Raw genomic sequence first — 17,146 nt, forward strand, 5'->3', positions numbered from 1 at the left:
TGCTACGAGGAAACGAAGGAGAATACGTTGCTGTTGAATCACAAGTGAGAAACACTATTCATACATCTCCTACATGGTGGTGTCTGAAGGGTAGTAGTTGTCCTGGTCGAAGTCTTCGACCTCGGAAACAGGAGCGCCAAGTAACTTCCAAGATAGCTTGTTGAAGAGTCACCAGACTGTGAAAGTACTACTGTGTAGATGATGTTTCTTTTCTAGTGTCTATGTATGTATTAATGGTAATGATAAATTTTGGGCTCATGTGTGTTGATTGCTTGTTGTTTGCATTTTACTGATTGAAGCAGGCTCCTGATCGAAATCCAATTGTATTTCAACTGCAGCATTCTGACTTCTAAAAAATGTGTTAATACTTCTCTGATAAGTCACCTCAGACAGGACTTCTTTCCATCTTCATCCCATACCCAAGGCACAAGGCCGTACACAAAAGCACAGGCCCAGAAGTTATTGCTGCATGTATCTTATTACTCGTAGTGTGAAATTTGAAATGAATACACGTAAATAAAGTAGCAATAAGAAGGAAGCAAATAAATGACCATTCCATCGGCTAAATCCGAGCTGCTGGCACTAACTAAATAATAAGTAACCAACAAAGCGCAAGGAAGAACGGAGACACAAAGGTTCAGTGTATCGTTCAATTCTTTTTGTCATCTCTGTTTTCTGTCTCATATTCCATATCTATATTATTCATGGAAATCCCATCAACGGTCGCCCGTCAGTCATCGCGCACTCGCCTCATCCCAGAAAACCAGCACGGCCCACATCTCTCCAAGGAGATCACTCCCGGTGCTCGCGCAATGAGCCTCGAGCGGTTAATCCCCTTCCGAAATGGGTGGTCAGCGGTCGAGAGGAGAAGAGCAGGTGTGTTTGCCACATCTGTTGTTGTTGGATTGGCAAGGTGAGCTTGTTTCGTTCAAGTCGAGCTAGTTACTAACGCAATGAATTGGGACAGTGGAAGTAACTATGGTTACTCGGCATATGCTCCTCAGCTGGCCAGTCAGTTGGTAATTAGCGCAACCTTGGTCAACTTGATCGGCCTCGCTGGGAACTTTGGCATGTACACATCTGGACCTGTATGGGGTAAGATTGTCGACTCCAAGGGGCAGAAGATGTGGGTTCCTGTTCCTTCATGTGTCATAATGCTGCTTATCAGTCATTAGTCCGCTGCTGGCCGGGGGTCTTTGTTGTCTTTTAGGTTACGGTATTACGCATGCTTTTTATACCCATATCATTCCTCTTCGCTCTCCGTCATCTGATGACCCTTCTTACCTTCGCTTATCTCTTCTTCTTTTTGCAATGTTCCTTACGGGCTGCGGCGGTTCAGCAGGTCTGACGTCTGGTGTGAACGCAGTTGCCAAATCATTCCCGGACTCGACACGGGCTTCCGCAACGGGTGCCGTCCTTGCCGGTTTTGGTCTCAGCGCATTTCTGTTTTCAGCTCTCGGTCATTTGTTTTGGCCAGGCGACTCGGGAGGTTTGCTTGCTCTGTTGACAGTCGGTACTGGTGGGCCCATGTTGTTCGCGGCGTTTATTGTCAGAGCAATGCCTCCCGAAGGTGAACAAAGCCTCGGCCCACCTCTGTATGAACAAGTCGAGCAAGACGAGGACGGAGATGGGATGGGTGTAGAAGTCGCCGTCGGTGATTACGGCTCCCCTACATTTTCTCGCTCAAGCTCCTTTGAGCTCAGTCGATCGATGGAATTTTCTCGCTCCCGTTCACCAGCTGCCCGAGGACGTCATATTCATCCTGACCCCGACCATCCTCAACCCCACGCTCACTTTGGCGCCCTTCCTCCGTCTCATAATGCTACCCATAAACCACCTCGTTCCCGCTCATCCTCTCTCTCGTCTTTGCCCCCGACTCTACTCACTCACTCCCCTGTTGACTTGATCAAGACGGTCGACTTTTGGTTACTCTTCATCATCCTCGCTGTTCTTTCTGGGACTGGATTGATGTATATCAATAATGCTGGAACAGTAGTGCTCGCCTTGGCGAGAGAAGGGAAGAGGGTGTATAATAAGGAAAAGATTGGCGGGTGGCAGGCAAAGCAGGTAGGGTTGGTCAGCATTTGGAACTGTGCTGGTCGAATACTGGGCGGTAAGTCGATTAGCCACTATCAAGTTTAAAGCTTAGGCCACCCCTCAGGCGTGTACTCTGACTTTTGCAAAACCCATTTCCAAATCCGACGCATTTGGGCCCTCCCACTCGTGGCATGTTTGTTCATCGTCTCCCAACTCTCTGCCTTATCTACCACACATGCGCAATCGCTATGGATCGTGTCCAGCCTTCTCGGTCTCGCGTACGGGGCATTGTTCAACGTGATGCCCATGTTAATTTTGGAATGGTTTGGAATGAGACACTTTTCTCAAAACTGGGGCTGGACGGCGGTAGCACCTATCATTGGAAGCAATACGTTCAATGTGTTGTTTGGGAGCGTTTATGATGCTAATTCTGTGAGTATTCTAAGCTTTTTTTTTTTTGATTCTGTCGAGTTGCTAATCCTGTGAAAGGTTGGACGGATAGGATCGTTTGATCCCGAGGGAACGGACGTTAGCGGGGTGATGGGGATGATGGATTTCATCAAACGTGGGGGCGTTGCTCTACCTGATGATGGATCACACGATTGTACGTATCCTTCTTTCATCCAGAACGTACTCGCGGCTAACTCTCATCTTTCCTGGCCTCTCCTCTCATCTTTCCTGGTCTCTCGCCCCTTTTTTTCCTTGTCCTCCATCCCTCTTTTCCATTTCATTCATATCTTCCCGTTGGGCTCGGTTTTCAAAATAGGTCTAATGGGCGAAGAATGCTATGGCTTAGCATTCAAGTTATCCTTTTTGGGATGCATTCTGGCCCTCGTACTGAGTGTTTTGGCCGGTGTGAGAAGGGAAAAGATGAGTAAAGAGCGGAGAGGTGCCATGTGAGTTATTGTTGTTGAAGGGTTACGAAGTTGTTCTGTAGCGCTGATCTTTGGTTTTCTGCGTACTAGTTTGGCCAGGAGAACAAGTTCAGATGAAGTTTAATGAGTCTTCGTTATTTGGGTTAACCTGGCCACGGAAGCTCAATGAACGTTGTAGCTGTTATTTCACATCTCTTATTATGTCGGCAACAAAGGAGATTTTTTTGGTAAGCTAAAAGTTAGATATTAGAGGGGGCTGTAACAGTACAACGGTAGTTGGCTTGTAGATAAGGTTATTAGGTTTGGAGATCTAGCGCCATTGCCCCATATATATAACGATTTCGTGCAACGATGCACCAGCTTATGACGGAAACTGGAAGTTAGGTATATACAGTGCAGAGCAAGCATATTAAGCATCAAGCAAGCAGAAATCATATCACGTGAGTTAAAAACAACGATTGAATGGTAAGAACAAAAGGGGTGGTTAAGAATACACGTTATTACAAACATTGTGCAGGTTTCCTTTGACTTTTCATGGACAAGGTTAAGGAAAGTAGGATGAAATAAGATAGACGGGACAAATAAGTGGAGGACTTTAATGCTAGAAGGAGATGGTGTTGAGTCAAGGACAGGAGGACCACCAGGGGACTGGGGACTTACGAGGACAGAGAAAAGTGTGAGAAATGAACTTTGCACAGAAATAATGCCAGGAAGTCCATGTTTGGAACCGATGCTAAAGGACTATACCCAACAATCAGCTAATGGACATTGAAAAGACCAGATGAAGAGGCGTACAGGAAACAGAAAAATTTAAATGACCACTTTCTCCATTTTTTCCACCTCCTCCACCACGTCAACGTCCATTGCTTCTCCAACTTCGGGCGTGTTGGAAGTATTTTGCCTTAAGTCATTCACAACCACTTTCTTCCACAAGATGCCTGCTTCCACATCACCTAAAATGCTCAGTCGCCTTTTACCTTTTGCCTTCCCGTTGGACTCATTTGTCGTGGTGAACGTTGGAGAACCGTCCGGGTCGTAATTCTCATCGATCACTCGGACGTCGGTGGAAGTCTTGATTGGAGCAAGGCCAGTGACAGGGGGGGGATCAAAAGTAGGCGTGGGAACGGCAGGAGACCTAGACCTTTCTCCGCGAGGAGTGGAAGTTCGACTAGATGATGGTGATGATACCCCAGACCAGCTTGGGACGAGAGGCAGTGCTCTACCTTTATGTAGGATTGCAGATGAAGGAAGGTATCGCGGGTCGGCAAAGGTGCTTGGTCGTTTAATTGGGTCTTCGCGCTCTTTACCTTTGTCATTAATTTTGGTTGATGACGAAGATGAAGACGAAGAACGGATGATAGTGGTGGGAGAGTGAGTGATGGAAGAGATGGTGACAGATGGGAAGATGGTGGGTGGGAGATACTTGGGACGAATAGGCTGTTTATCGGTTATCTTATCAGTGGTCCCTTTATCACGTGAAGGACGGGATAAGGGCATCTGTGCCCCCCTCTTTGCCAAATGGCTAGTGGGCGGAAACATGCTTCTAACATCGTGAGGATGTGTCGGGAAGGGACATGGACCGAGGGAAGGGTCTGTAAGATGTGGGCAGGTGGTTGCGAATATGGAGAATTGTGGAGCGACTGGCGTCTTGCTGTTGCTGCTGTTGCCTGCGGCTGGCGGGGTTGCAAATATGGAGCCAGCAGGAGGCGCCGGGGGATATGCAGGAGTCAATGGCTTGATTGCATTCCTACCATTACTCCTGCTCCACCTGTTCGGAGCATTTGTCGGAGTATTGTTATCGTTGTCGACCGGTGCGGGGAATACCTTTGCGGGGTCGGCTTTCCCGGCCGACGTTGCCGGTGCGCGAGCATTTTGGGGTTGACTCGCAGGTAGGCGAGCGTTTTTTTGCGCCAACAAAGAAGGGATGTGCTGAGGTATAATGCGTGGCCCACCTACACCGTCATAGATCTCTGGGGGGGTCGCTGTTCCAGACCTGGATTGTTGCTTCTTTCGGTCCCAGCTGCTAGTATCACTCGCAATGTAAACTGGTTCCGGCCACCCAGATAAGGCGATCATGATCGGTGAAGGTTCGCTGCCTCTTCTGGCTTTGCGTTGTGGTGAGTAAGGCGGTGGAGTGCTAGACATAAGGCGTGGGCTGCTAGGAGTACTCTTTGAAGAGGAATGGGATGCTTGTTGGAGCATTGTTGTTTGTGGAGATGGAGTTGCAAAAAGTGGGGAAACTGTTCGGAAGTCTTTTGTACGCGACGGCGGGTGTTCGGGATTCCGAATCAGTTCCCATGTTCAGATCTGCCAGGCACGTAATTACAACCTCCTTCGTTCATTCCTAAATCGCCACCTATTCATGTCTAGTTGTCGGGTATGGAGATAAGCGACGATTTCTAATCCCCATGGGGACTGCATTTAATAAATTAAGAATTCCCCTGTTCCCTCTGGATTCCCGGCCCTAACAGTATCGAGCACGACGACGAACGACAGGAAAAACTGGACATTAAAAAATTATTACAATTGTAGAAGAAAAATGTGTACAAAAGGCCCAGCCCCAGCATCAGAAACCAGGCAGCAGAACGCAAGGATATCTGTATGATGAATCATTTGCTCATCCTCCAACCTTTCTTTTCCCCTTGACCTCCGCTGCTATCTATTCTGTTATCCGACGCTTAGTAGCCTGATCTCTTCATCCCGAAAATCCTGTTCTGCACAACCTTGCCATACTTGACAATATACGGCTCCAATGTCCAATCGATCCATGGACGTGGTCTCCTCCCATCATCACCTTCTTTACCCATCAAGATATCCCTTGCCTCCTTACAGCACTGTTCCAGGCGTTGCTTGGTTTTCTGTTTATCTCTGGGGTTTGTGGTTGGTTCGTACGGCGGAAGTGGCGGCAACCATTCTTCCTATTTCAGGGCCAGGTCGGGGAAGAAGACGCGCTGGTTAGCCAATAGCTAAAAATATAACTCATAACCTTATGCACCACGAAACGTCCCTTTGCTACCCCGCACTTTCGGCAAAGTTATACGCGCCTTTGCTACGTCACTTCTTCTCGTCCTCCTTTTACTCCTTGCTCACGTCTTTCCTCATTCCGGATAACACACCATCCCGACTCCAGCATATCCAAATAAAAATGAAAGAGACAGATGACTCACTGCTTCTTCCCCGCAAAATACTGTCAAATCCGACTGCCTATCCATAAGCAACAGATAAAACCTATACCTCCACTCCACTTGCTTCCCTTCGACATCTCCACAGTTTCCACACGACATTAGATTTGATTGAAAGCACTTATTACAATTCTTGCACCAAGCATGCACCAACATCTCCCTCTCGCCTACTTCTTCCCGGGAAAAGATATCATCCACTTTGGCAATCGTTCGCAGCTTGGCTGGTTCCCTGAACTCGGTTATGTCGGATAACGTGGAGAGAGGGTGTTTGGTAGGGTGGCGGTAGATGGTATGAAGCGCGCGCCAGCAATCGGCCGGTTGTACGAGGGGCGTCATAGGGATGATGGTGCTTATTGCAGTGGCGGAAGAGTCGGTGGTTGAGAGGGCGGGACGACTAGTCTGATTGGTGAGGGGAATGGACGCTTGTTTCGTTTCTGGTACTTTTCCGGAGGGGACTGCAGATGCTGGCTGAGGCTCGACTTCCAGCTCCGCTTCCGGTTCTGGCTCGGAATCGAAATATTCGATTCCAGTTACAGCGGTCTCCTTTGCCCTCAGCTCCATAATCTTCCTACTCATCTACGGTCAGCTCATCCTACAACGCCTTGCGAGATGCATTGGGCGCACGCACCTTTCAATTTCCGCCTTGATATCCACATCAATTACTGGGCTAATTTTCCTCTCTCTAAAGTTCTGCGTCGCTGTTCCCTTATTCGCCCAGAAAATCTCTACAGAACCAGATTGACGATGCATCTTGCAGTGCAGGTTCGGGATTTTCACGATGCTGCCTTTTTTCAAATGCTCAATCCCTGACTCGCTGCCGAAATCGTCTATGGCGACACAGAAGACAGCCTCGGGAGGCAGACCGAAGGCCAAATTGTGAAAGTTGGAATTGATATGGCCTGCTCGGACAGGGCACGTCCCGTCCGTAATGTACACTTCGAGAGCGGGGCCTTGCCTCTGCTCTTTGAGGTTATCGATTACTTTCAAAATCTTTTAGGTGTCAGCTGGGATACACATCACGATTCAAACATCAGATGACTTACTTTGACATTGCCATCGAAGAAATTCCCGACTTCAACGTTGGCAAGATACATCATCTTTGCCTTCTTCCCGCTCATCCCATCCACAATCTGCTTGCCCGTGCTCGAAGCTGTATTCCAGCTCCATAAAGCCTTCATCCTCTCCAACTCATCGTCGCCCAGCGGATATTTCTGATATTCCGAAGGATTAATTGGTTGTCGGCCACCGCGCCAAATGAAAAGCTGATCACTGTTACTTCCACAATTCAGTTTCGACTTATCGTTGAATCTGGTTGAAAAACAATTGCGGCATAGCACGACGTCGCCAATTTTGAATTTATTCTTGAGAAGTTCGCCATCCCTTCTGAAAATCGCCAAAACAAGTTGTTCAGAAGCGATAGCGTTGCTAGGGTCTGTCAAAACGAGAGATATAATCCAATCTTTGCCTGCCATAAAGTAAATGAGTTATGGAAAAAGCATATATGGAATAGCATACCATTTCTCGTAGGCGGTGAGGGCCCATTGATATGACCGACTACGCCTACAGCACCGATACCGTTCATTCTATTTGTAAAAGCTGCAATCTCCTCGAGCGTGTGATATATAGTACCCTTATGGTTATGTTTAGCCTCTAAACCAGAATTTTGACATGATGTAACCCACGTTCTTCGCTCTAAATCCTTTATTGAGTTCAGATCCGCTTGGAAGTACAGCGCGTTGGGTGACACTTCCGGTTTCACCAATAGCACCGCTTATAGACGTATTGTCACCCGACTGAGGACCAGCAGGAAGCGTGGGCTGATTTGCGCTAGGACCAAAGCTTATCCAACCATCGCCTTGTATTTGTACCCTTCTTACAGCAGACGCAGCTCTAGGGGCAGGAACAGAAGGGGCGTTCGTCGGTGTGAGGTTTGAGCTCAAATTCACCACAGTTGGAGGCGCTGGGGCAGTAACGAGGGAGTCGGCAGGTCGTTCATCACTACGATGTCGTTTGGCACTGGGATCCAATTCTTCGCTTGATCGTTTACGAGCGTCTACCAAGAGCTGGTCTGGAGGTTGAAATTCGGAAAGAGGTCTGACTGGTTTGACGACTGGGATATTGATAGCTGTTGCAGGCCTAAGGAGTTCACGTGAATCGCCGGAATAAGAACGAGAGCAGTGGACCTTAGTCATAGGAATTTTGGGTTCTGAATGCGTTCATTAACCGTCTTTTCAAGGTTCAAGAGCCTTTGAAGGTAGTGATGACCTACCATTGATAATCTTGATGGTTCTATCATTGAACTTGAGAGTTAATCCCCCAACACCAGCCAGAACTACATCTGTGTACGGTTTTTGTTTGGGGTCACTCAGTTTTGGAGTTTGAATATCAAGAACTTTCATTTCTCCCAAATCAATTTCCTTCACCAATCGAGTCTTCAGGTTGCGAACAGTTTCCAAGGATTTCTCAAGATCCTTCTTAACTGCACGAGCCTTTCGAGGTTCTGGCTTACCACTGCCATTGAAAGGGTGCCACTCTGCAGAATACAGCTCAATTTTGATCACGAAAGCCTCTTTCACTACCTCCTGTCTTTCGTAGGTATTGGGAGACCTTGCGAATTCAGTTTTGATGGTGAAGGTTACCCTTGGAGCTGGTGAACCAGAAGGTTGGATGGTTCCGCTGAGGGACGAGACATAGGCCTCTCGAAGGATTTTTTTCGGTAGGCTGGAATGTAAATTGCTCCGGATGTCATTGGCGGTCAAATCTTTGACTGACATATTAGGCGATAGGATAGCCAACGGAAAGTGGACAGAATATTTGAGGGTTGAGGGCAGGGTTGACGGTAGTTACAACTATTGATAGGGTAGTGTCATCTTATCCATGGGCAAGAGGAGTCCGGTCCAGTCCACCGATCGTGATGGCCAGACGCGACGCGTTCATTATGTAATTTTGACATATTCGGTACTCGTCTATACATAAAGGGAAAAGCAGCTTACTACGATGAAGGGCTTGTGTTGCAGTGGTAGCATTCTAGACTTCGAGGTCGTGAACTGGAGTTTATCTAGCGGTCGCGGGTTCAAATCCCGTCGAGCCTTCACTTTTTTAATTGTTTTTATTATTACCACCTTGCAACGAATAAAGCCAACGCGTTGCAATTTCTTCTTCGTTTGAAATTCTGTTATTTTTATACCTACCTTTTTACATCCAACGCACCAATTGAACCGGGTCCTAGATATGCTTGCGATCCCTCCTTCACGTCAATCTTTTTATGACTTTTTACAACATTCTAACTTGGCTTGGGAAGCCAGTGCCAAAGATGATAAAAATATGATATCTCCGTCCGTCGCGGCGCCATGCCCCCGTTTCGATATTTCTTACCGCAGATGCTTGGGAAAGAGTTGTTAATCTAATGGTGAAGAGAGGTCAGTCATGCGGTCAAGTTCGAGAACTAAGACAGGGCCAACTATATCCTTGACTGGAAATGTACACAGTGGAGGAAGTTGTGATGACAAGATGTAGTTTTGGTCCAGTCTGGTTCGGTTCGGCGAGGACCACACTATTATGCATCTTAACTAAGGTATGCAGTTTTATCATTGTTCTATTTGCTCTACTATATCACAATAAATGACACAGCTCCTTTTTCAGTATTCTCTCAACCCAGCAGGTTGCCCAATCCCATCTTGTTTTTGCCTGAACTGCTTGGACGAGACCCAGAATCTCCACCCACGCTTGCCCTGCTCTCACTCTGATTCAGACATTCCCGAGACTCTCGAGGGTCGGTGATGGATGGCAGACCCTGTGAAATAAGAACTGGTGATCGAGTGATCGGAGGCAGTATGACGGGCGATCCCCTATGTAGTTCACGTTCCCTCTCCCTTTCTCGCCCATCCCTGCCTTCTCTGGTGCTAGCAGACGATAATGGTCTGTATGATCCCATATCGGGACTTTGAGCATACTGAAGTCTTCCTGGGCTTTCGAGTGGAGAAACCCCTTGACGAAGAGAAGAAGGATGGGTCGAATGATGACCAGTTCCTCGAGACCCAGGTCTGCCCATCGCAGATTCTGGAAGTGGTGGCGGCGGCAATGTTGGACGGCGCTCCTGAGCCCATGGCACACCTGCTCGGTCATAGGACTCGCTATGCATTGGGTATGGCGGGTACCCCATACCAGATGATGTTGGGTACGCATGGTGGCCATGAGAAGAAGGCAACGGAATTGGGCGGGGGTCCAGAACATATCCCGGAGGAGGCAGAGAGTGGCGATGTCTACTTGGACTTGATTCTGGATTGGTAGACGGACGGCCAGAGTTGACATGATAGTTACTTGATGGAGGTGGTGGATATCCTGGGGCAGAGTAAGGGGGGTAAGGTGGGTGGTAAGAGTACGGCGATCCGCTACGGGACATATGAGAGCGGTAAGGGTCGTATGCACTAGGTGGTGGTGGGGGAGGCATGGGATGACCTGATGGAGGATAATAACCGGACGGGGGAGGATAGTTGGGAGGATAAGGGTAGTAATGGTGTTCGCCTGGAGGAGGGTGGAAACGTTGTTCGTGTCCGGGGTAACCCATCGAAAGCCCTCGGGTCCTCTTGGACTGCCCTTGCGCTGGCGCCTCCTCTTCTGATTCGTGCGCATCACTCTTCCGCTTCGATTTTCCACTTGAAGATGCCGTTGCACGCGCAGCTGCTGATCAGCATCAGCCGAAACTCACATGCCACTAAGAAGCATCGAACTAACGTTGGCGAGGATCTTTACGGACTCGAATTTTGAGGCCCTGCTCGGCGAATGATACCGATAAATCTGTAGCTTCTGCATTACATCGTCAACAATCATCTCTTCTTGACATTGAGCGACGTACTTGACATTCCTGGAAACTTTTTGGCTGAGTACACAGAGAATGTAGAAGTGAACATTGTGGTACAGTAATATACTTCTTGACTGCGAGCGACATGTATCAGCATGCCCAGCGCGGTAGGGTGAGTTGAGATAACTCACTCGACAATCTCAAACAACGTCAATTTCAACTTGTATCTCCCCTCTTTCCTCACACCAAGATCAGGGAACACAAAGAAGGCCGCATCCGAATTATCCAAGTCCTTAAGATGATACAATGAAGAAACAGGTGTCCCGGTTAGGAATCGGGTTTTGCCATCATCAATAACATGAAGCTCGTCCTCCTGTTCCTCACCGCCGACAAGGCAAGCGAATAAGAAATAGTATGGATCTGCGTATAAAACTTCAGCATGAGACAAGCCGGATTGAGGTGTATAAGGATTAATTGGGCTTACTTTGCATATATGTCATGCCCTCAGAACCGGACGGCCTTCGGATCTGCTGCCTAGTCTGAGGATCGATTGAGGTGATATCATCGCCTTGCGGGTCGATAACCTTCAGCTGAATGATTGGCGTGGGATCCACTGGCCGTCGATCGGCTATTCAAGCCAGTTAGCAATCCCGTCCCCCTCCCTTAGTGCTTCTCCGCACAAAACTCACATTTATCTCCAATCCCACACATCCTTGCCTGTACAGGCTGTTGCCGCATGGTAAGCTCGTATGTTCTGAGTATACAATCATGGTCCGTCGCAACCGAGGAACAGTGCCGTATTGACATTGGCGTGTAGGATGGCGTGGGGAGATGGGGAGGGTAAGGGTTGGAAGGTGTAGTCGGCAGTGATGAAGTTGAACAAGGACGTTGGCGTGGTAAGTGGGTAGTGTGAAAGGGCGGTACGTAGACAAGTTGATAGCCGGGCGGTGGAGGTGGTGGGTAGACGTAAAAAGACATCTGATCAGCCCCATTCGACGTTAATTGTGAGTGATGGACCATGAGGCAAGAGAAGAAGAAGAATAAAAAGGAAATAAAAGAACAAGCAAAATAAAGCAGGGAATGGGTAATTAAAGGCACAAGCCTGAAGACTTTTTGGAAATCACTCTTTACAGCACTTCGACCAACGAAAAGACGAGCGATACACAAAGAGCACAAAGAACAACGTCCTTGGGTACTTTCGTAATAGATGAACGAAACTATCAAGGATGATGTGTGTTCAAAAGGACCCTAAAAGAACAATAAGGAGCGATAAGATCGGGAAGACTACTGCGATGCGGGGCAATGCAGGGGAAAGTATAGGGCTGATAAAGCGAGAAAAAGGACAATGGACGTAGGAGTGACTGTTTTTGTGTATACAATTGTGTGTATGTGGAGATCAAAGGTGTCCGGTGATTTTTGATAGGTGTCGGCGATCGAACGTTGGACAAAATCCTTGAACGGTGTCCGCGAATCCACATGCTGTGGGTGTAGAAGTTTCAGGCGAAGAGGTAATGAGCCTTGGCGATGTGGTTCTGTGGTTGAACATTAGTAGAATGATCACATTCAACCCTCAGAATGCATACTCACCTACATGCAAACATGTTTCATAAAACATCCTTGGGTTTTAAGTGTTAAGACAGATCCACCGTGGGATTGTCAGGTTCAGAATAATAACCGAACAGCCCTCATCCAATCCTCCAACCCTCTATCACCCCACCACCTCTTTTCGCCGGGCTGAAGAGGAGAGGGAAAGTGACATCCCACAAAACATCTTGCGGGCTTTTGAAACGATCTGCACAAATAGACCATTGTCCATCGCGCGAATTTCCGATGGACGGTTTGAGTTGACTTCACAGCAAATGGACTCCGATCCAAATAAAGGCGAGCACTCGTAATGTGAGAGCCCAATATAGTGCCGCGAAGTATTGTTTTTCGTCAGACGTACGAGTGGATTGTGGTATGCTAGATGACCCTCGGGCGAAGAATCTCATTTGGTTCATTTTTGTGAAGGGCAGACACTATAGTGTAGTCGGGAAGCTTTGTGCGAGCCTTACAAATGGAAAGGGCTGGGATCCGATTGCGCAAAGGAAGAGCCCTCAACAGCGTTCGACAGTCTGATTCGTTATCAGTAATCTTCCCAGGTAATCTCTGTGGAACTGAGACCCACATCTTGCTCTCAGCTTGTGGAGAATACGACGACAAGTCTCTTGAAAGTCCTCCAGTTTCCCAATTCGCCCATCGTCAGAACTAGCTGCCTCGAATACTTTTAATATCGTAGTCCAGAGGATCTTGCAGTCTAAAGGAAACCGGGCGAAGCTGTAGATTTCTGCGAATGTACGCAGGTCATGATATATAAGTTGACAGGGAAAGCCGGTGACACTGAGTGACTAATGAACAAGTAATAGAAGCAGAGGCGAAAACGTAGGATTCCCGTTCTTTCAGAGCCGGCTTTCCTGGTAAGAGAATGAGGTCCGCGATGGTGAAAACAACGCAGTGCAAATAAGAATTGCCGAATACGCTTTTAACCGCGACGAGAATTCAAAATTGATAATTTGTGATACAAAACAAGTTAAGGTGTGAAAGAGTGACAATGATAAAAAGCAGTCCCGCGTGACCTCGAGGTAGATGAGCAACGAATATCCTCTGGAGAAGCAAACTGGACTTGAACTCACGAGCAAGGCCAAATTGACAAGTCTATGTGGTAATAATCGTCCGTTCATTGAAAGCTTCCAGAGAGAAGGTAGATTTGGCGTCCATCACCTAGCGAAGCCATTCATAACAAAGCCCAATCCAAGAGAGGAAAAAAACAGAGAAAGGAACAGGAACCCAAGCCACCACGACAGCAAGACACTTACATATTCTTTCTTCCTTGACGTCGCTGGGATAAGAGTCAGCATGCGATTGTGACGAGAATGTGTATCCCACTCACCTGAGTTACAGGCACATATTCGTAAGCATAGTCAATCCCCTGTATCCATTTGTCATACTCCTTATCCTTCTCCTTACCCTTGCTACTATCGCTCCGGTCTGCATTCTGGCCTTGCTCGCCCTCTCCGCCACCATCATCTGCTTGGATCTGGACAGCAGGCAAAGTCAATCTCTTGTTCCCCGCAGCACTGTTTCTGGTTCGTACCTCGCTCTCCGTTCGCTCAGTGTTGGCTGGCTGGCTGGCTGGTGCGAGGATATTGGAGAGGTGCGGCTGCTGGGAGGAGGTGGAGGGGTGGCCGTGGGCGGACATGAGCTTTTGTTAATGTTAGTAAATAATAAAAGGTGACACCTCAGCAAATCTTTCTCGAAGGCTAGCAGGCGCACGGACCATCCGACATTTTTAAACACAATCACTCACAGATCACAGTCACTCACACAGATGGCCTGAGCGTGTATTCACAGCGAATGTATTTACAACGATGGTTGATAGACAGCGTGCTGGAGGTGCAGTAGAGATAAACCCCTGCGTCCCTTTCGACGCTCCACTATTCTCCTTTGTGCGGGACGTTGTAAAGAGCGTGGAAAAGTGGCCGCTGCTGCTTTCGCTGTACTACTTTCCGTATTAACCCTTCGCAGTACTCGTCATCAATAATATATACAACCTGCAGCCACAACTTAGGTTTACACCCTCGGGCATAATGGTATTCAGGCTGTTTTTATGGCTGGTAGCTTTTTGTTACATCCCTGTCTAAAACAACGCTAATCATCGCCTGACCGTTACCAGGCACCGAATAAATCAGCACATGCAATCCGTACCAAACCCTAACTCAAACCTTATTATTCTTCATTACATTTTGGCATTACAAATGTATGTAGACATCCAAGGCTAATGAAGGTGGCCGGTGGATGCTTGATGTTTGCTGGGAATTACTACTATACCTGCCACTTATATCAGCTAGTAATTGTCCTCGGCGGTTTGGACTTTATAAATAAAGAATCGTAATTACGCCTTGAATCAAGGGGAATTATTAGCGGTGACCGGGAAGAAGACGGGGGAACCTGACGATCTTCTCTTGTTTCATTTATTTCATTAATTAATTTATATAGGATGCGATCTGCGATCTCCCGTTTTCTGTTATTTGACACTTTTTTACGGCTCACGGCTGAACTTTGACTTGGGATCGACAACGTATCTATTTACCTTTCATCAGTCACCTATCATCTGGGCAAACAGGAACAAGGACAAGAGCAGGAGGGGTAGAAAGGCGAGTGGTGAAAAGTGATTGAGAGGCCCACACACAAGTGCCGTTGTCCAGGCTCTGTGGGGTAGTACAAAAGTAGAAGAAGGGAAAAGAAGGGATCTGCTTGATCTGAAGTCTTAAGTAATTATTTCATCTTCTTCATTCCCCTTCAATCTCGTGCTGTACCATACCGCTCACTCGCTCGTAAAAATTCATCATGGCTATCATCAATTCCGTTCAAGAACCCTACTCGACATGAGCCTCGTATCTTTGTCGAAGTAATACCTCTCGCATCTTACTTTATTCTTATCAATCGGGCAAGCCGTGCGTGACAAAAGGTGTGATGATGACCGACCAACGACAACAACAAATGCACTTACTACTACATTTTTTTTTTTCCTTCCTTAAGCCCCGACATATCTCCTTCAGGACCCAGTAGTCCAGTCGATCAAGTATACCTGACAGATAACAGGATCGGTTACTCATCAGCCACGATCTCAGCATAAACTGTCATCAGCTGTTACTTTGATCCGCCATTTATGGCCTCGTCGACATCACTGGGAAGACATTTCTCGTATTGTTACCATTTGTTATGTTAAGGGATATCATTTTCGTAGCTCGGCCAATGCAATACTGCACCATAAAGAACTAATGACAGTAAATATGCATATCTTCCATATCAGCACATGAGTTTATCATTATTTTAGCTATGTTGGATGAAGGAGATGGACAACAAATGAATTACGCGCAGCGCAGAGTATACGTATATTATCAGCGACCATTGATTGTTCTTGGCGCCGGATCATTTGTACAAATTATACATACGCTCACGCGCTCATCTTTTTTCGTCGCATAGCGATGTTTGCACTGCCTGTCCTTTGTCGCTATACAGAACACTCTCATTCTCGTTTGCTTATCTTTCTACATACCGCTTGTTCTATGCCGTTAGTATAGCTGAGTAAAGCCAACAAGTCAGTCTCATCTTGAGTGAGCAAAAGAATTGATCAATGCAATCAAGTCCATGCGTTACTGTACAGGCACAAACCTTTCGGCTAAGTACATTATGCGGATACGCCGTCCTCCATTCCCATGTTTATTCTACCATATCACCAACCAAATCATCCTCTGCCCCATCAGGCACATACTTCTTGTCCCCCAAAATCTCAGCCGCCTGGAATGCACTGGGTGATCGAGTCCCTTCCGGAAGCTCTTCTTCTTGTGTATCTCTTCTCTCCACCTTGTGCCAGCCTTCGTCATTTGTGAGTGGCTTGCCGGACGCATCGGCTGGGACGTAGCTGACCACATACCCGAGCTTGCCAGGGGGGTTAGCGCCGAGACAGTGGAGGCAGGTAAGTTCGGGGTATGCAACATATGCCTGGGGCTGGCGGGTTTTGCTGGTAGATGTGGATGGAGGTTGGGGTGTGGATTGGCTGGGTCGGGATTGGGATTGGGATTGGGGGTGTGATTGGGGATGGGACTGATCGTCGAGGGAAAGGCTCGACAACTTATCAGAGCTATGGAGAAATTAGACATGGCCAGTTGAAAAGCAGAGTTAAGCTCACTTGGTATTTGAGACTTGAGGCGAAGGCAACCATGGTCTGAGAGCTTGATTAGAATCAATGCTAGCACTGTTGAACCCTTGAGAGGGGTTGAACGAAGGATGCCAAATGATGGTGGGGAATGTGGAAGTAGGGTTAGGTTGGGATGACATGTTGTACGTGATTCTTGCGGTGTGATCGAATATTTTGTCCGGTGGGACGCACCTCGGTCAGAAACTCACTTCTTTATATATCTTCTTCACTTCCCCGTCGCCGGCTGAAATATCACATGACCATACAACGTATACACAAACAATATCCCATCGCTAAGCGAGAATATCCCATACCTAACGTGCTTTTTCGAATGTCCAACTCGCACTGAGACTATACACAGTCGTCTGACGCGTTCTCTGTCGATCTTGTTCGAAATAGCATTGTCTAGAATGTGCTGGAACGTGGTCGATGGGTCATCTCTTTAAATTTTCACGGCTAAAGCACAGCTCGTGCTGGCCCATGCTCTAAAGACGGAACGGCGCCAAGAGCA

At 47.5% G+C, this 17,146-nt stretch overlaps 5 protein-coding genes and 1 non-coding gene across 7 annotated transcripts; 2 read left to right on the top strand and 4 right to left on the bottom strand.

Moving 5' to 3' along the window:
- Positions 1-644: 644 nt before the first annotated feature.
- CNF04340 (conserved hypothetical protein) lies at positions 645-3,617 on the top strand. The gene is made up of 7 exons (XM_571390.2): positions 645-913; positions 968-1,126; positions 1,176-2,113; positions 2,162-2,469; positions 2,527-2,641; positions 2,804-2,933; positions 3,003-3,617. Exons 1-7 carry the CDS (start codon positions 705-707, stop codon positions 3,034-3,036), a joined length of 1,893 nt encoding a protein of 630 aa, XP_571390.1. The 5' UTR covers positions 645-704; the 3' UTR covers positions 3,037-3,617.
- On the bottom strand, positions 3,094-5,124 carry CNF04350 (hypothetical protein). Its single transcript, XM_024657454.1, has 3 exons — positions 3,708-5,124; positions 3,573-3,653; positions 3,094-3,513 (listed from the first exon to the last, which is right to left on the bottom strand). Exon 1 carries the CDS (start codon positions 5,112-5,114, stop codon positions 3,723-3,725), a length of 1,392 nt encoding a protein of 463 aa, XP_024513155.1. The 5' UTR covers positions 5,115-5,124; the 3' UTR covers positions 3,094-3,513; positions 3,573-3,653; positions 3,708-3,722.
- A 139-nt stretch (positions 5,125-5,263) lies between these two features.
- On the bottom strand, positions 5,264-8,943 carry CNF04360 (hypothetical protein). Its single transcript, XM_024657455.1, has 7 exons — positions 8,364-8,943; positions 7,777-8,300; positions 7,610-7,724; positions 7,138-7,559; positions 6,723-7,084; positions 6,080-6,662; positions 5,264-5,830 (listed from the first exon to the last, which is right to left on the bottom strand). The coding sequence occupies exons 1-7, from the start codon at positions 8,866-8,868 to the stop codon at positions 5,591-5,593; spliced, it is 2,751 nt and encodes a 916-aa protein (XP_024513045.1). The 5' UTR covers positions 8,869-8,943; the 3' UTR covers positions 5,264-5,590.
- A 153-nt stretch (positions 8,944-9,096) lies between these two features.
- Positions 9,097-9,186, top strand: CNF04380. Its single transcript has one exon. It is a non-coding gene; the product is annotated as a tRNA-Arg (tRNA).
- A 447-nt stretch (positions 9,187-9,633) lies between these two features.
- Positions 9,634-14,527, bottom strand: CNF04390 (conserved hypothetical protein). 2 transcript variants are annotated; one of them, XM_024658591.1, is made up of 12 exons: positions 14,242-14,527; positions 14,029-14,136; positions 13,825-13,971; positions 13,568-13,773; positions 13,063-13,510; positions 12,483-13,009; positions 11,585-12,427; positions 11,380-11,523; positions 11,087-11,315; positions 10,950-11,029; positions 10,829-10,900; positions 9,634-10,774 (listed from the first exon to the last, which is right to left on the bottom strand). In XM_024658591.1, exons 7-12 carry the CDS (start codon positions 11,913-11,915, stop codon positions 9,744-9,746), a joined length of 1,887 nt encoding a protein of 628 aa, XP_024514516.1. In that variant the 5' UTR covers positions 11,916-12,427; positions 12,483-13,009; positions 13,063-13,510; positions 13,568-13,773; positions 13,825-13,971; positions 14,029-14,136; positions 14,242-14,527; the 3' UTR covers positions 9,634-9,743. The 2 variants fall into 2 exon arrangements, with proteins under 2 accessions (XP_024514516.1, XP_024513048.1); XM_024657456.1 differs by lacking the exons at positions 12,483-13,009; positions 13,063-13,510 and having other exon boundaries at positions 11,585-11,649; positions 13,751-13,773.
- Positions 14,528-16,068: 1,541 nt separating this feature from the next.
- Positions 16,069-16,792, bottom strand: CNF04400 (expressed protein). Its single transcript, XM_571400.1, has 2 exons — positions 16,627-16,792; positions 16,069-16,578 (listed from the first exon to the last, which is right to left on the bottom strand). The coding sequence occupies exons 1-2, from the start codon at positions 16,773-16,775 to the stop codon at positions 16,158-16,160; spliced, it is 570 nt and encodes a 189-aa protein (XP_571400.1). The 5' UTR covers positions 16,776-16,792; the 3' UTR covers positions 16,069-16,157.
- Positions 16,793-17,146: the final 354 nt, after the last annotated feature.

The sequence above is a fragment of the Cryptococcus neoformans genome, assembly GCF_000091045.1.
Source record: "Cryptococcus neoformans var. neoformans JEC21 chromosome 6 sequence".
NCBI lineage: Eukaryota > Fungi > Basidiomycota > Tremellomycetes > Tremellales > Cryptococcaceae > Cryptococcus > Cryptococcus deneoformans.

Coding starts and splice junctions, on each gene's coding strand:
- CNF04340 (XM_571390.2), top strand. CDS start 705: ATGGAAATCCCATCAACGGTCGCCCGTCAGTCATCGCGCACTCGCCTC. Junction 1,127..1,175: donor GACTCCAAGGGGCAGAAGAT/GTGGGTTCCTGT, acceptor ATCAGTCATTAG/TCCGCTGCTGGCCGGGGGTC. Junction 2,642..2,803: donor TGATGATGGATCACACGATT/GTACGTATCCTT, acceptor TTTTCAAAATAG/GTCTAATGGGCGAAGAATGC.
- CNF04350 (XM_024657454.1), bottom strand. CDS start 5,114: ATGCTCCAACAAGCATCCCATTCCTCTTCAAAGAGTACTCCTAGCAGC.
- CNF04360 (XM_024657455.1), bottom strand. CDS start 8,868: ATGTCAGTCAAAGATTTGACCGCCAATGACATCCGGAGCAATTTACAT. Junction 7,085..7,137: donor TCTTCGATGGCAATGTCAAA/GTAAGTCATCTG, acceptor GACACCTAAAAG/ATTTTGAAAGTAATCGATAA. Junction 5,831..6,079: donor TATTTTGCGGGGAAGAAGCA/GTGAGTCATCTG, acceptor GCCCTGAAATAG/GAAGAATGGTTGCCGCCACT.
- CNF04390 (XM_024657456.1), bottom strand. CDS start 14,133: ATGTCCGCCCACGGCCACCCCTCCACCTCCTCCCAGCAGCCGCACCTC. Junction 11,650..13,750: donor CGTCAAGGAAGAAAGAATAT/GTAAGTGTCTTG, acceptor TTGTATACTCAG/AACATACGAGCTTACCATGC. Junction 11,316..11,379: donor GGGCATGACATATATGCAAA/GTAAGCCCAATT, acceptor TTTTATACGCAG/ATCCATACTATTTCTTATTC.
- CNF04400 (XM_571400.1), bottom strand. CDS start 16,775: ATGTCATCCCAACCTAACCCTACTTCCACATTCCCCACCATCATTTGG. Junction 16,579..16,626: donor CCTCAAGTCTCAAATACCAA/GTGAGCTTAACT, acceptor ATTTCTCCATAG/CTCTGATAAGTTGTCGAGCC.